Source organism: Tiliqua scincoides, chromosome 1 (assembly GCF_035046505.1).
Source record: "Tiliqua scincoides isolate rTilSci1 chromosome 1, rTilSci1.hap2, whole genome shotgun sequence".
Taxonomy (NCBI): Eukaryota; Metazoa; Chordata; class Lepidosauria; order Squamata; family Scincidae; genus Tiliqua; species Tiliqua scincoides.
The window spans coordinates 220,307,733-220,325,688 of record NC_089821.1 but is presented as its reverse complement, the minus strand read 5'-3'; the positions used below and the strand labels follow the sequence as shown (position 1 = coordinate 220,325,688).

At 45.8% G+C, this 17,956-nt stretch overlaps 2 protein-coding genes across 2 annotated transcripts; one reads left to right on the top strand and one right to left on the bottom strand.

Moving 5' to 3' along the window:
* The first annotated feature begins 6,816 nt into the window (after positions 1 to 6,816).
* On the top strand, positions 6,817 to 7,770 carry LOC136647342 (proto-oncogene Mas-like). Its single transcript, XM_066622819.1, has one exon. It carries the CDS (start codon positions 6,817 to 6,819, stop codon positions 7,768 to 7,770), a length of 954 nt encoding a protein of 317 aa, XP_066478916.1.
* Positions 7,771 to 14,823: 7,053 nt separating this feature from the next.
* Positions 14,824 to 15,471, bottom strand: LOC136647335 (proto-oncogene Mas-like). Its single transcript, XM_066622807.1, has one exon. It carries the CDS (start codon positions 15,469 to 15,471, stop codon positions 14,824 to 14,826), a length of 648 nt encoding a protein of 215 aa, XP_066478904.1.
* Positions 15,472 to 17,956: the final 2,485 nt, after the last annotated feature.

Below are 17,956 nucleotides of genomic sequence, written 5' to 3'. Positions count from 1 at the left end.
TGGCATGCAACAATATGGTGTGGCAATAGTTACTGTGAGGTTGTCAGGCTACAAGAGCTAGGTGTCAGACTTAGCATGCTGGACTTTAACCAGGCAGATCAAGATTCAAATCCTTTCTCTATGAAGCTTAATGAGTGGGCTTTCATCCAGAGTAATCAAACAGAGTTAAAATGAGTGGGCAGTCATCTTATCTAGTCATGTATTGTCTTGAGCTTTTTGAGAAAAAGATAGTATGTATAAATAAATAAAGAAATAAAATAGGTAACCTCATTCCTGATACTAAAGAGCAGGAATGTGCCAAAAGTATGTTGGCATTTACTGGACTATCTCTGTGTAATTTGCAGTAGAGAAGCAAAAGTGTTGGTTCTTTAATACATGGTAGGCAACCTTCAGTCTCAAAAGACTATGGTATCGCGCTCTGAAAGGTGGTTCTGGAACAGCATCTAGTGTGGCTGAAAAGGCCAATTCGGGAGTGACAGTCCCTTCCACACCAGGAGCAAGTGCAGTCTGTCCCTGGTCTGTCTCCCTGGCTATGGGCCTTCCTTCTTTGCCTCTTAGCCTCAGACTGTTGGCCAAGTGTCTCTTCAAACTGGGAAAGGCCATGCTGCACAGCCTGCCTCCAAGCGGGCCGCTCAGAGGCCAGGGTTTCCCACCTGTTGAGGTCCACTCCTAAGGCCTTCAGATCCCTCTTGCAGATGTCCTTGTATCGCAGCTGTGGTCTACCTGTAGGGCGCTTTCCTTGCTCGAGTTCACCATAGAGGAGATCCTTTGGGATCCGGCCATCATCCATTCTCACAACATGACCGAGCCAACGCAGGCGTCTCTGTTTCAGCAGTGCATACATGCTAGGAATTCCAGCTCGTTCCAGGACTGTGTTGTTTGGAACTTTGTCCTGCCAGGTGATGCCGAGGATGCGTCGGAGGCAGCGCATGTGGAATGCGTTCAGTTTCCTCTCCTGTTGTGAGCGAAGAGTCCATGACTCGCTGCAGTACAGAAGTGTACTTTAATAATAGCAACAATAAAAGGCACACACACATGCAACCCTATTAAGTAGCTGAAATAAAGATAGGGGGGAATTCAAGAGTGGGTTTTTTGTTTCAAGGGACTCTAGGTTCAGATCTGGAACTGAAAACAAATTTCCTGGCTGAACAGGAAACTTCCTGTTCAACTTCCTGTTCAAAAGTGTTCTTTAATTCTAAATAGGTGAGATTGCTCTGCACCCTCCCCCACCCCCACTATCACTGACTAGGGATGTGCAAAGCCACATCCCTCACCTCTTCCCAATGTGCCTTTCTCTTTCTCCTACTCTTTAAACATGTATTAGATCTAAGAAGCATTTTGACTATATGTGAGTTCCAGCAGGATGTGCTTGTGCAAGTCCTGCATCATGGGGCAAGGGGAAGGAGAGCTGGCTCAGACATGTTATTTTGCTTTCCCCTCCCACGATAAGATTCAGTATGCACACCCTTGAGAACCAAAGTGTGTACCTTTGTGATAGAGATGCAGTTCCCTAAGCAGCCACCACACTGCAACTAGCTGTTGGTGCTTACAGTAACAGCGTATCTGGTCCAGTTTGCATGTTCAACTTCTGTGTAGCATTCCTGCCTGTCAAAGTTCCTGACTCCTTACTTTCTGCTATTTTGTGGCATAATGAATGGGTGGCAAGGCATGGCCCATTTCCTCTCCCAGAGCAAAGAAACACCTCCCTCTAGAGCACATTGTTAACACAGCACAAATATTAGCCTGTGCTTTTACCATAAGGTGGCAGTAGTACAATTGTGCCTAAAACCCTGTGCATGTCGCACATTTTGATTTTTTGTGAAGAAATTCTCAAGTATTGTCACACAGTCCCAGTAAGGATAAGAACACATAAATACAAGCACATTATTTTACTGCGGATAAACCATTCCAGAATAACAACCATTCTGATATGTAAAAATATTGTTGTGGATTAGTCAGCTCTATAGGTACAAGTAAAACGAAAAATTTTATTTTGATTTTACATCTTTTTTTTTCTTTTATTGTGCACTGTCTTGGGTCCATACTGCAGAAAGGCAGTGTATCAATTATAACATACACAAGTAAAATTAAATATCCATATATTTAATAATAATAATAATAATAATAAAAGGGTATGTTTGTTCCCTTACCTCAGGGCTACATTGCAGCTGACTCAGCACTGGAAAGTCAGTAAGGATTAGGCTGTTAGGCTGCAATCCTAACCACACTTTCTTGAGAGTAAGCTTGAGCCCCAGTGAACAAAATAGAACTTACTTCTGAGTAGACCTGGTTAGGTTTGTGCCCTTCACGAGGTATCTCCTCCTAAACCCACTTTATCCATCCTACATCTCAACTCTGTTTGGGGGTTTGCATAACCCAAAGCCAGATTCAAATGGATTCAGAGGATGCCCCTGTGGGTTTCATTACTGTAGCTAACAATTGCTATGAGGTCACAAGATTCTCATGTTCCATTTGTTCCTTAAGGAACACATTATCACAGTAGAGCAGGTCACATCATTGCAGGTATCAGCTCCTCTGAGGAACAAATGCAGAATCAAAGAAAATTGAAAAGAAAACAGAGACTGACCAAGTTAGTATAGTATTTATTTTTCTACCATGTTATCATTTGTATCAACTGGTTTTTAACCCTAACCCCACTGGTCATTAGTCACATCATCACGCATTTGTTTCACAGTATCAGAGGAACTTGCCCAATTGATTTTTCTGGGCATGTCTGATTTTAGTCCTGTAAGAGCATCCAGTCAGTAACCAGAACATTAAGCAGATCACAGCACCTGAGGATGATGGGAGTGGCAAATGTACAGGAACTACTGCTTAATGGGTAGTAAGGGCAATGATGGGGAAGAGAAGAGAGAAACAGAACAACAGAGAGAATGAAGAATCTGAACATAAGAACAGCCCCTCTGGATCAGGCCATAGGCCCATCTAGTCCAGCTTCCTGTATCTCACAGCGGCCCACCAAATGCCCCAGGGAGCACACAAGACAACAAGAGACCTGCATCCTGGTGCCCTCCCTTGCATCTGGCATTCTGACATAGCCCATTTCTAAAATCAGAAGGGTGCACATACACATCATGGCTTGTAACCCGTCATGGATTTTTCCTCCAGAAACTTGTCCAATCCCCTTTTAAAGGCATCCAGGCCAGATGCCATCACCACCACCTGCGGCAAGGAGTTCCACAGACCAACCACACGCTGAGTAAAGAAATATTTTCTTCTGTTTGTTCTAACCCTCCCAACACTCAATCTGAGTGGATGTCCCCTGGTTCTGGTGTTATGTGAGAGTGTAAAGAGCAGCTCTCTATCCAGTCTGTCCATCCCCTGCATAATTTTGTATGTCTCAATCATGTCCCCCCTGAGGCGCCTCTTTTTTAGGCTGAAGAGGCCCAAACGCCGTAGCCTTTCCTCATAAGGAAGGTGCCCCAGCCAAGTAATCATCTTAGTTGCTCTCCTTTGCACCTTTTCCATTTCCACTATGTCCTTTTTGAGATGCGGCAACCAGAACTAGACACAATACTCCAGGTGTGGCCTTACCATCGATTTGTACAACGGCATTATAATATTAGCCGTTTTGTTCTCAATACCTTTTCTAATGATCCCAAGCATAGAATTGGCCTTCTTTACTGCTGTCACACATTGGGTTGACACTTGCATCGACCTGTCCACCACCACCCTAAGATCTCTCTCCTGATCTGTCTCAGACAGCTCAGAACCCATCAGCCTATATGTGAAGTTTTGATTTTTTGCCCCAATGTGCATGACTTTACACTTTTTGCTGCCTATTCTGCCAGTTTGGAGAGATCCTTCTGGAACTCCTCACAATCACGTCTTCATGCCATAGGAAGTGGTGATAGCATCTTACTTGGATGGGGATTGGACAGATTTCTGGAGGAAAAGTCCATCATGGGTTACAAGTCATGATAGGTATGTGCAAGCTCTTGATTTTAGAAGTAGGTTTTGTCTTGCTGTCTGTGCTCCCTGAAGTCCTGTAAGAGCATCCAGTCAGTAACCAGAACATTAAGCAGATCACAGCACCTGAGGATGATGGGAGTGGCAAATGTACAGGAACTACTGCTTAATGGGTAGTAAGGGCAATGATGGGGAAGAGAAGAGAGAAACAGAACAACAGAGAGAATGAAGAATCTGAACATAAGAACAGCCCCTCTGGATCAGGCCATAGGCCCATCTAGTCCAGCTGATGGGCCACTGTGAGATACAGGAAGCTAGACTAGATTGGCCTGATTCAGTGGTGCTCTTCCTATGTTCTTATGTGGGCTTTAAGCTCAATTGGGAGCAGGTAGACCTGAACTCCAAGTCCAAGTGGGAGCTCAGCTCTACCTGCCCAGCAGACGCTATAAGCTCAATCAGGAGCCCAGGTATGCCCAGCAGGTTTGGCTGTACTTGTCGTAAGAGGTGACTAAACAGCCACCGGGTAGGTGGGACTCGTTAGCCTGGGAAGGCAGCTCATCTGAGAGAAGGAAAACCTCTGATCCCAAACCTCCACTGCCTTGTGGCTACATCCAGTTGTGGAAAAGGCTTCAGGAGTCAACCTCGAGGCAAAATCCGGAGCCGGAGTCCCTGAGGCAGTTCATGGCTGAACGCAGTCACGTTCTGGCAACTCCTGCGATGCTGCTGGATCCAACTGTATTGGCTTCTGCCTTTCCATTGGACCATTTCAGCGACATGGTGAGGGGGGATTTGCTGCCTGTCCTCCATACCTACTTTACCCAGGCTTCGCACACTGGAGAGGACACTCTGTTCCAGAACCACCATTCAGAGTGCAATACCATAGTCTTCCAAGACTGAAGGATGCCAACATTGTAGAGCAATGGGTAACAGGCCTGTTCCACAAGGACAAACTGGTGATAAAATCTAGTAGTTTAGGTGGTAGACACTTAGATTTTGGGCCCTAAGCAGGAATGTAGGAGAATGTCAAATTATGTTGCTAAAAAGCCTTTCTCAGCTGAAGGGTTTGTTGGGGTTCAAAGAGGATAAAGATTGCATGGAGTGTAGAAAAGTTAGATCTTCCAACTTTGAGTTCTTCCAAGCAAAATTATTAAAGGGTCCACAGTGTTTGACTGACTCACTAAAGACCATTTTCCCAATTGTGTTGGCTTTCCATGTCATTTTTGAACATTGTCTCCAAAGACGTATTCCCTTTTAGCCTGGAAGACATATTATCATGTCTAGATACCCCAAACCAATATTTAAAATAGAGATGTCAAAATTCCAAATCCAGTACATGCTAATAAAGTTGTTTGATCCTGTTCTCAAGAAAGGTACACTAATATTATAACACACCAAATACTTAAGTATCAGGGGTGCTAACACTTGCAAGCAATTGCCTATTTCAAGGGTTTTCTGCATGTGGTTGCATTATGGTGGTATGGAATATTCCCCTAAAGGGGCTGCACTTTTGTCAATGTTGTATTCTTCGCCTTTATAGCTCTCTGTTCAAAACTCCAGTACACAACAAGAAAGACACAATTGTGTCTGCAAAGACACAATTACCTACTCTGTCATTTACACAGGAGCATCTGGAGGACATGATCCTAGGCGATACCCGAAAGGATGTTGGATGCTAGGGTTTACTGTCAAAACAGTAATATCCCAGATTTTCCAACCTCCAGCCATCTAGTAATGACCAGCTAGCTGAAGCAGGAGCAGATATTTGTGTTGGCCACCCCCAGCCAAACTGTTTGGAAGTGCAGTACAGTCAGTTCTCATTATATGCGAATTTGCTATGAATTTGCTTACCTGCGAAGGGCAGAATTGTTACCTTCTCTCATCATCAGCACCTCTGTTCTTGCTATCCACTATGCAGAGACCTTCTGGAGGCTATAGGGACCTTCAGAATGGTGCCTGTAACCAGCGCAGACCCCTTCAAAATGACCCACAGAAGCTTCCACTGGTAATTTTAAAGGGGTCTGCACTGGTTGCAGGAGGCATTCTGAGGGTCCCTGCAGCCTCTTGAAGGGATCTGCAACATTCGGATATATTTTGGCACTTCCTGCTACACTCTGCTACCATCCTGAGGGTCTCTGCTGGATTCTTCTGATGGCAGGGAATGTATCCCTTCCCTCCCCCAAGGTATCCCTTGTACTTAAGTCCATTGATGTCATGGGATTTAATGGTTCATTTCCAGGAACCTAATCCTAGTGCAGGAGTGCCCAAACCCCAGCCCAGGGGCCATTTGCAGCCCTTGGGGACTCCTAATCCGGCCCTTGGGGAGCTCCCAGTCTCCAATGAGCCTCTAGCCCTTCTGAGACTTGTTGGAGCCTGTGCTGGTCCAACGCAACTGCTCTCATTGTAAGGGTGACTATTTGACCTCTCGCGTGAGCTGTAGGAGGAGGGCTCCCTCCACTGCTTGCTGTTTCACATCTGTGATGCAGCAGCAGCAGCAAAAGAAAGTCCAGCCTTGCTTTGTGCAAGGCCTTTTATAGGCCTTGAGCTATTGCAAGACCTTCATTCATTCATATTCCATCTCTTAATATATTATTTATGTAAACTTATGTAAATTTATGTAAATTTGAAATGTAAAAATTCTTTTCTTTTTCCCGGCCCCCAACACAGTGTCAGCGAGATGATGTGGCCCTCCTGCCAAAAACTTTGGACACCTCTGCCCTAGTGGATAATGAGAAGTGACTGTATTATAACACAAATATCCTTCCTGATACATGATCATTTCTGAAGTTCTCCTACCTCTGTTACCAAATCTCAGCATGTTGATACTTACAAATTATGCTTAATTTTGGCAGGTTCCAGTGAATTAACGAACACTCTGAGAATGTCATGATGGCAGAGATAGATGCCTTCTCTTACGTTCCAATGAAGGTACAGCCCATAGGTACCCATTTGCCAAAGGGCTTGGACACTGCAATCACAATCATTGCTATTTTAGCATGCATCTTAGGATTCATTGCAAACTTAGTTATCTTCTGCATGCTCAGATTCATGATCAAGAAAACGAAGATTGGTACTTATTTCCAGAATATGGCCATTGCCAATATTTTTCTTGTCATCTTCTGTCTCTTCTTCCATATTAAGCTTTTCATTAGGATTTTAAAACCAGTGAAAGTCAATGTGGTTTTTGCACGTCTCATGGTAATGCTGCATATATTAGGAGACAATACCAACTTCTATATCTTCACCGTTATCTCTGTTGCAAGGTTTCTCTTTGTCTATTTCCCATCTTGGAAACAACAACACCGGCCAGACAATTTCACTGTCTTTATGTGTATTCTTGTGTGGATCCTCTCCATCCTGGTGTCCCTTGTGGATAATTATAGCTGCTACCCAAGATACCAAACAAGCATCGATGACTTTCTTTTCCGTTGCAGAGCTTCAAGCCTATTTAGAATCATCTTAGAGTTGGTGATTTTATTACCGGTCATGATTTTTTGTGCCATGGCCCTTTTTGTCAGAATGCAGAAGAGAGAGCCACAAACCGCGCCAGCAGGGATTGACGTCAGCATCATTGCCACAGCTGTGCTGTTTCTTTTACTTGACTCACCAGTTCGAGCTGGTCAGGATGCGCTGCCTTGGAATTACAGTGTCAATGCAGATGTTCTAGTCAGAATGTTCATGTTTTTCGAAAGCATATCCAACAGCGCCTTCCCTTTTGTGTTTTTCTTTGTGGGACTTTGGAAAAGGCAAGCCAGGGAACCTCTCTTTATGTATCTTGAGAGAGCTATCATTGAGGAAGAAAATGTGAGAGAGACCACAGAAACAAGTGAAGAGGAGGCTTAAAAAATCCTGTGCCTCAGAAGGGAAGCAAGAACACATGTATTCATAGATGAATGACGCAGTTGTAGAATAAATGTATTACTGACCCTTTATTTTAGTATTCATTGCTTCTCATATATCAGCCTAGGCACCTATTCTAGTGATTACAGAGGCAGCACCACACTTGTGGCTTTGAGAAGCACAGCTTCAAGAACCTGCAAGGGCACACACTGAACTCTAGTTTGTGCCATGAGCACTGAACTCTGGTTTGTGCCATGGCAGTCTATGTCAAATGAAGAGTCACACAGTGGCTCTCAGTTATCTGAACTACGTATGGAATCCACACATAGGGTTAAGAACATCCCTAGAGCCACCATGTGACTAGGTTTTCCACAGGCTTTTTTAATTTGCATGGCAGTCCATAGGAGCAAGCTTGACTGGATGGGTGGGAGGGAGGCAGGGGGTGGGAGGATGAAACAGGACCAGTAAGGGGGTGGGTTTGGCAGCAGTGGTGTCTACCGAATCCTAACCCCTTTCCTGGCCCTAATCCTCTGATCCAGGTCTACAGGAATACACTTTCACTGGGCAAGTGGGCTTAGATCCTTGTAGACCCTGGGCTTACCTGGGCAAGTGAACAAATGTTTCACCCCAGGAAGGCCTCCAGAGGCTGAAAATCTCCCACAGGATACAGCGAGTGCCACATTGGTACCTCTGGATTGCTATGCAAACAGTTAGTTAGAATTGGGTTGCCTGTGATCTTTTCCAGTTTGTTGCATTGCATTCTGCATTAGATTACCCATCAAGTGATATGTAACAACAACACCTCCCATTGTCAGAACTACCGTGGCACAGGCAGAAAAGGGACAAAAGCAGAGAGCAGCCAGAAATACCAGTCCTCAGGGTTGAGCCCCCTTATGACATTCGTACAAACACACACTGCCAAGAAATATCTGTTTGGCAGCAGCAGACAAAGGAAAAGAAGAGAGCTCCTATAGGAGATAAGTAGGCATGTAAAGTAAATACACAAGCCTCCTCAGGGCAAAGGGAATGGGGCAGTCCATCAGGTGTACATAACTCTTTTGCCAAGGGAGGACCTGGGATGATTGATTAAGGGAGCCCCATCAACACCCAGGCAAGCTGGAATGTTGGTATCCCACAGCACAGATGCTAGGCTAGAAGCCTGGCAAGGCAGCTTTGGGTGCACTCAGGTATAAAAAAAACCACAGTTATTTTTTGCCTGATTGGCCAGACATACCCGAAGTAGAACAAAAGTGAAGATGGAGCTGGAGGTAGGTTATGAACCCATGTTGAGGAGCTCACAGACCACTCAATCACAGCAGGAGACTTGTAAAGAGTGCCTAATGAGCAGAGATGTTTTAAAATGGTGTTACTTATTTTATTCAAAAATGTCCATTTTGTTCAGTATGACTTGGGCTGAAATCCTATCTTACTCACCGGAAACAAACACCTCTGCTAATGAGACATTCTACCTCCTGCAGGACCACTACAAAGCACACCTGGTTGGGAGGCTGTAGTACATGGCTCAATCAGAGAGATCACTGCTGCAGGGTTCAATCACTGGGCTTGCATGTAAGACAGCGTTCCTACTACTGATCAGTTTCTAAGCTCCTCTTTTTAGACAAGTTGCTTAAGAACATAAGAACAGCCCCACTGGATCAGGCCAAAGGCCCATCTAGTCCAGCTTCCTGTATCTCACAGTGGCTCACCAAATGCCCCAGGGAGTACACCAGATAACAAGAGACCTGCATCCTGGTGCCCTCCCTTGCATTGGCATTCTGACAGAGCCCATTTCTAAAATCAGGAGGTTGCACATACACATCATGGCTTGTAACCCATAATGGACTTTTCCTCCAGAAACTTGTCCAATCCCCTTTTAAAGGCATCCAGGCCAGATGCCGTCACCACATCCTGTGGCAAGGAGTTCCACAGACCGACCTTGTATTGGCAACCTTCAGTCTCGAAAGACTATGGTATCGCGCTCTGAAAGGTGGTTCTGGCACAGCGTCTAGTGTGGCTGAAAAGGCCAATCCGGGAGTGACAATCCCTTCCACACCGGGAGCAAGTGCAGTCTGTCCCTGGTCTGTCTCCCTGGCTATGGGCCTTCCTTCTTTGCCTCTTATCCTCAGACTGTTGGCAAAGTGTCTCTTCAAACTGGGAAAGGCCATGCTGCACAGCCTGCCTCCAAGCGGGCCGCTCAGAGGCCAGGGTTTCCCACTTGTTGAGGTCCATCCCTAAGGCCTTCAGATCCCTCTTGCAGATGTCCTTGTATCGCAGCTGTGGTCTACCTGTAGGGCGCTTTCCTTGCACGAGTTCTCCATAGAGGAGATCCTTTGGGATTCGGCCATCATCCATTCTCACGACATGACCGAGCCAACGCAGGCGTCTCTGTTTCAGCAGTGCATACATGCTAGGGATTCCAGCACGTTCCAGGACTGTGTTGTTTGGAACTTTGTCCTGCCAGGTGATGCCGAGGATGCGTCGGAGGCAGCGCATGTGGAAAGCGCTCAGTTTCCTCTCCTGTTGGGAGCGAAGAGTCCATGACTCGCTGCAGTACAGAAGTGTATTCAGGACGCAAGCTCTGTAGACCTGGATCTTGGTATGTTCCGTCAGCTTCTTGTTGGACCAGACTCTCTTTGTGAGTCTGGAAAATGTGGTAGCTGCTTTACCGATGCGCTTGTTTAGCTCGGTATCGAGAGAAAGAGTGTCGGAGATCGTTGAGCCAAGGTACACAAAGTCATGGACAACCTCCAGTTCATGCGCAGAGATTGTAATTACATTGTTACAGACCGACCACACGCCAAGTAAAAGATATTTTCTTTTGTCTTTCCTAACTCTCCCAACCCTCAATTTTAGTGGAAATTTTAGTGGAAATTTCCTTAAGCAGGAAATGATGGCCCAACACCAGAAATTCCTTCATGAGAGTCATTCTGGACATGTTTCAAGCCTATTTCAGGCCACAGCTTGGGACAGAGACAGCCACAATCATACTGATTGATGACCTATGCTAGGAACTAGAGTGTTTCACTGTTGGTTTTGCTGGACCTCTCAGCAGCATTCAGTCCCACCAACCATAGTAACATTCTGGATTGCTTTGCTTGGGTGGGAATTGGGAACTGTGTTTTTCAGTAGCTCCAGTCCCTCCTGTAGGGTACTTTTCAGAAGATAGCATTGGGGAACTCCTAGTTGAACACTTGGCTGTTAGTCTTTGGGATCTTGCAGGTTTTAATCCTGATCCCCATATTGTTTAACATCTATATGAAACCACTGGCGACATTATCAGGAGGCTTGATGCTGGGTGCAATAAACATGCAGATGACATCAGCAGCATCACTGGGGGAGTCATCACCCAGTGCACAGCTTGGCAACCCAGAAATTTGGCAGTGACGTGATGTCGCTTCTAGGTTGCTGAGCTTTTGCTTCTGGAGGGAGGAGAAGGCAGCTATGGTGTGCCAGGTGAGGGTGCGCATTGGCTCTGGCAGCAGTGAGTGTAGCCACTACATTTTGGCAACAACTAAACCTTCTAAAGGCTGGGTTGCAGCATGTCTGAGGCTGGCGCATCCAGTACAGAAGCAATGCTGGAATCTCCTTAGCACCCTCTTATGGTTGGTACTCTGGGCAGACTGCACCCACTGCACCCCTTTTACCACACCACTGGATGACACCCAGGTCTGTATCTCAATTTCAACAGGGAAGTTCAATTCCCATAGGGAAGCTGTGCATATGAATTGAGTTGGTAATAGACTGAACAACGGCAAACAAGCTGAAACAAAATCTGGACATATTATGAATGTCTTGTCTTTTCTACTCTTTTTATTTCTTTAACACTTTTAACTGCCCAGAAGCTACTTTGCAGCTGCCTAAAAAAAACTGCTGGCAAGCAAGATTTGTCCTTTTTTTGAAATGTCATTATTCACCAGCCACATGTAGATGTGGATTCAGAGAAATCCTTTGCCATTTGGAGCAGCTAGTCTGCCTAGAGTGCCCATCCAATTGGATAATAAACCTGTCTATCTAGGTAAAGGTGTGGGATGGAGAGGCCAGATGGAGTTCATTCCTCCACTCAGGTAATGACATTATCAAACTGTGGTAATTTAAACCCAAGCACGAGAAAAGTCAGTGTGTTCTGCCAGGTTCTGCTGGTAATCTGATGCTCCCACCTGTAAGAGGTGCTCCCACTTACTCTCCAGTAAGTGCAGGAACCAGAAACCCTAGGACAATATAAGTAGTTAGTGATGGCGACTGTAATGTAGGGACTCTAGCTAGTGATAGCTAGAGCATCAGGGAATTACTTTTTATTATGCTCTATTTTTTTCCACTCCAAACCAGCCTGCAGACTTCACAAGTGTAGCAATGCAATACATTGGCAGGTGCGGGGTGGTCTTTGTTCTTGAGAGGCATCCCATCACCATCTGTTGGGCATTAATGGTTACAGTATCCACTTGATCTGGCTTGGCTTTCCAAGCAACCTCAAGCATTTCCATTAGCCTACTTGTACTTTCACTGTCCACTCCCCCTCCCCATTTTGTTAAATTCATTTTCTTTTGGACATTATATAGTTACATTTTGACACGTTGCCAGCCAGCCTAGTCCATGTTCATGGATAAATCAGTGGGTTGTCATGGCTCTTCACCCTACAGAAACTACTGTGATTTTGATTTTTAACAAGAACTCCTGGGGCTCAGTCAGTGGTCTCTTGGGAGTTTTCCCATACAGGACTCCTCTGCCTGGTCTCTGTGCCTGGGGTGGTGGTAGCAGTTAAAAACAACCAAAGTTCACCTCTGTTCAGATGCTGGTGTAATAAAGGGAACCTGAGAAGTAGGATGGGGGACATGCACATTAACCACTAGATGTTACCCTCCTCAGTCAGCCTGCCTTCTCCTAGTGCCCTTTCCTAACAGGTCAATATGCAGGTGCTATTAGTTAGGAGATCTGTATTCTCCTTAGGGATCAGGGATTGTCAGCCTGTTCTAGAGAAGGTGTTGCACTCCGCTTGAAAGAGCAGGTTCCCAGCTTAGGATGATTTCTGGACCTTACCTTACATCTGGATGGCTTGAACTGGTGCGCCAGCTCCATAATTTCCTGGGCCAACCCCAGACCTGACCTTGGTTATCCTTGCATTGATTGCATTTCATCTGACTACTGTAAACACACCACATGGGGCTGCCCTGAAAGACCACCTGGAAACTTCAGCTTGTACAGGACACTGCTGCCAATTACTGATTTGCATTAGGCACCTCAATTACATCACATCTGTCACCTGCACTTTCCTGTTTTATTTTGATTTAAGAAGCACTGCTGGGTTATTTCAATCTTTCTTTTGTTCTGGTGTCACACCTTTATTCTGATGCTGTTATTGGTTTTGTACTCTTTTGATTGGCTGCAATTTTTTATTTTATTTTATCCTTTTTATTGTAACGTGCCTTGTATACCTCTCAATAGGAGAAGAAAGTGTAAGTGTGGCATCAGGAGGATGACATCATGGCCAGCATTGAAATGCGGAGATTATTGGAGGTGATGTCATTGCTGAGCACCCCTGCCTCTGTCAGGCAAGGGATTGCTGCAGGTGGGAGGAACAGCCCAGCTGGCAGCAGTCAGCTGGGACAGGGGTGGAGGCCCTGGGATCAGCTAATGGGGATGGCAAAGGGGTTTTTTAGAAGGGAGATGAGGACAGGATTGGGGTTGTGCAAAGGAAGAGAGCTGGAACAAGAGGTAGCTTTGGAGAAGAGAAAGGAGGAAGAAGAAGGAAGATCTGAAGTGGAGGAGTGGAAGTTGGACAGAAGAAAGAGGGTAAAGGAACAAGAGCTTGGAGGTCAAGCCAAAATGGAAGACTGGGGGAAGAGTGGACCCTAACCAAGGCCAATTCTGAAGGACCAACACCAGTGAGTCCCCTTCATGGGTCTGCATGCCCACTAAGGCTCAGTCAGCTCTTGGGCAAACCAGGAAGCTGAAATTTTCTAAAGGCTGGGATGACCTTGCTCCAACTGTGCTAGTTGGGTGCTGCCAGGTAGCCTGGGCATTCCTTGCCAGGCGCAGGAGAAGATCCTCACTGTAAAGTGCAGGAAGCAAGATGGAGAAGCCATCAAGGGTGAGGTCATCCACTGGATGGTGCACTCCCACCCACTATTTACATTGGTCTGTATCCTCTGCCTCTTTCACTTGTGATAAAATCCCTCTCAGTAAAGAATAAAAACCCCTGCATCAAAAAGTACATGTTTATGATGTGTCTCATTTGGAGGCATTTCCTACATAAACCCTGGCAGTGTCAAATTGCCCCCTTGGGGGAAGGAAGAGGGGGTGACACAGTCCTAGGTTACATAAGAACATAAGAACAGCCCCTCTGGATCAGGCCATAGGCCTATCTAGTCCAGCTTCCTGTATCTCACAGCGGCCCACCAAATGCCCCAGGGAGCACACCAGATAACAAGAGACCTCATCCTGGTGCCCTCCCTTGCATCTGGCATTCTGACATAGCCCATTTCCAAAAACAGGAGGTTGAGCATACACATCATGGCTTGTAACCCGTAATGGATTTTTCCTCCAGAAACTTGTCCAATCCCCTTTTAAAGGCGTCCAGGCCAGATGCCATCACCACATCCTGTGGCAAGGAGTTCCACAGACCAACCACACACTGAGTAAAGAAATATTTTCTTTTGTCTGTTCTAACTCTCCCAACACTCAATTTGAGTGGATGTCCCCTGGTTCTGGTGTTATGTGAGAGTGCAGAGAGCATCTCTCTATCCACTCTGTCCATCCCCTGCATAATTTTGTATGTCTCAGTCATGTCCCCCTGAGGCACCTCTTTTCTAGGCTGAAGAGGCCCAAACGCCATAGCCTTTCCTCATAAGGAAGGTGCCCCAGCCAAGTTATCATCTTAGTCGTTCTCTTTTGCACCTTTTCCATTTCTACTATGTCTTTTTGAGATGCGGCGACCAGAACTGGATACAATACTCCAGGTTAGTGTATTAGAAGTAATGAACAACAAAAGAAAGCATCTGTAATGCATTTATTCTGGATAAAGCTAATCAGTATCTCATACATATATAATAATAATACTTTTCATTTGTCTTCCAAGGCCTCTACGATGTCTGCTATGTATCGTTCATCCATTAAAGCTCTCTCCAGAAAGATGTGGAAGCGATCACGGCTCTTCACGTTCTTTGAATGTCCAATGAAGGCATATAGAAAAGGTTTACTGCTGCTTTGGATAGAATCAATCAATGGAATACATGCAAAAAACTTTGATGTGTGCAGTTTTGGAATCCAGTAGGCCAGGATCTCAACAATTTTTACGGAAGCAGCCAGTATAAGAAACAGAAAAACTGTAGCCACAATAGTGATGTCCAGCTTTGTGACAGGGGTTTGCTTTGGTAAATTCCTCATTCTGACATAAAGGCCCACAGTGGTAAACACCAGGAGAGGACCAAAGATGACAAAGTGGACAATCAGGTAGCATATTATTGCAGACTCGCAACTGAGGACAGCTTCATGGCGTGGTGAACTGGACTTGACATTGCAGGAAATATGTATCACCAGTGCCATGATGGTGGCCAAGCCCCACAAAACAATGCAGACGAAGATGGTGAAATTCAACGGTCGGACACGATTGTAGAAAAGTGGGAAAAAGAGACTGAGAAATCTTTCAGTACTGACAGCTGTCAGCAGGTACATGCTAATGCAGAATCCAATTTCATGCACCAGCTCCATTTTAAGAAAAAGGTGTGGAGTGGCAGGCATTAATTTTAAAAACAAAACAAGCATGATAACATGGCAGATGAGTATAATAAGGTCAGCAGCTGCCAGGTGAAAGAGATACACCGTGAACTTTGTTCTCCTGACCTTGTTGCAGAGGTTGCATGCAAGCAAGCTATTCCCAATCAATCCAAAGATACATATTGGAAGAGAGATGTATACAACGGTCCTTTCCATGGGGTATATAACAGCCACATCTGTGGCACGATGGGAGGCTGCAGTAGTGTGAGAAGACAACCCTCTTGCCACTTCCATCATGACACTATCAATATGTCCAGCCTTTCACTGCAACCTGCCAAAATCAGACACAATTTGTCATTAGTAAGGTGCTGAGATTTTGCAATAGAGATAGGGAAGTTTCAAAAGGATTACAGCAGCTGTTAGATAGGGGCATCTGGGTTATAAATATTACACTCCCACAAACCTTGGCTGGAAACAGCTGACTTGGATATTGCTTCTTCTCCTCGAGTGGCTCCTTAGTGCTGCATTAAGAGGAGATTTTAGTATTAGATTAGGGAACAGAGATGTCTTGAGCCTACAAAATTTGGCATAGCCTTACAGTAAACCCCTGCACTTATCCATCCAGATATCATCCAGAACAGTGGTTCCCAAGGGGCACATGCCAGAAAATTTAGGGGTATGTGAAAAAAATTGAATAATGGTGGGAAAGGGCACATATGTCAACAGTGTAAGACAAGATACAAGTCAAAAGTTGTGAGATTAATTCAATGTTGTGATGAGTGGTGGTGCAGGTTTTCTTCTTTATTTAACCTTGAGAAAAGCCTGCTTTCCTTGCTTTATTATTTTGGTGAATGGTGAGGAGTCCCTCCCTAAACAGTGTGTTGCAAACATGCCATTGCAGTGTGCATGCTTGGCAGCGCACCTCCACACAGACTCAGAGTGCAATCCAAACCAGCTCTCTGCCTGCAGAGCAGCTGCTGTGCTGGTAGAGTTTGTTGCAATTATGCCATAAAGCACATTCATGGCACCTGTAGAGGAAGCAGTGCTAGCAGGGAGGCCTGCACCACCCTGCCAATGTTGTATCCTGAAGAGCGGCCACTGGCAGAGTTAAGGAATGCACTGGGTTGCAGAAGGATGGAACCGAAGTGGGGAGGGAACATTTTGGGGTGGGGGAGGGCAGAACAAAGATCAGGTTTAGCAGGGGGTGGGATTGTCAGAGTAGGCCTCTGCCATATCCTAACACCTGTTCCGGGTCTGCCATCTTTACATGGGACTGCTCAGTCTTGTGCCTGCTATTTAGCAGGCACAGATTCAAGTAACCCTACTGAGCAGGGTTCTCCTGGGGGCTGGGGATAAGAATAGGCCCTCAGTTTGGCTGTACTTGTCGTAAGAGGCGACTAAACAGCCACCGGGTAGATGGGACTCGTCAGCCTGGGAAGGCAGCTCATCTGAGAGAAGGAAAACTCTGATCCCAAACCTCCACTGCCTTGTGGCTACATCCAGTTATGGAAAAGGCTTCAGGAGTCAACCTCGAGGCAAAATCCGGAGCCGGAGTCCCTGAGGCAGTTCATGGCTGAACACAGTCACGTTCTGGCAACTCCTGCAACGCCGCTGGAACCAACCATATTGGCCTCTGCCTCTCCATTGGACCATTTCAGCGACGTGGAGAGGGGGGATTTGCTGCATGGGTAACAGCCTATCCTCCATACCTACTTTACCCAGGCTTCACGCACTGGAGAGGACACTCTGTTCCAGAACCACCATTCAGAGCGTGACACCATGGTCTTCCGAGACTGAAGGATGCCAACAAGACTGAGCAGGCTGGGGCTTTATTCAGTGTACGGGGAAAATATCCCCTTACCCCTAGGAGACCTCCAGCATGCTCCAAAGCTGTGCCGTGCAGCCCCACTACACCAGCACGTATTAAGATTAGGCCGCCCGCTCTCACTTTCCCCTTCTTCATGAACATTTGAGTGCCGTTGCGCAGGTACGCTTGTATATATAAGCGGGCCCCTCAGTCAGTCTAGTGAACAGTGTTTAATGAGTGAGTTCTTCCAGGTCTTCTCTACTTACAGTAGTTTTTCATAGTTATAAGTTTTAAACAATATCTATTTTCTCACTGCCAAGCAGTGGTGCAGCCAAGGGGGAGTGGGGCATGAGGGGGAAACAATGCTCCAGGATTTCTCCCACAGCAGGAGCAGTGATGGCCTCAGCAGGAGCTCAGATACTGCCTTTGAAACTTTTTTTCAAAGGATCTTAGCCAAGAGAAGAAGCATCAGGCTTAGCAGAAGCCAATCTGGGAAATTTGCTTGGGGCATATGTTAGGCTGTCATCTTTCCCAAGGGCTATGGGAGAGACAGTATGTAGTTCATGTTACATTATGGCTACAATGCTATGCTAATTTACCTGGGAAATAAGTGCTATTGAACACGGTGGGATTTACTTCAGAGTAACAGGCATCAGCCAGCACTCTAATATG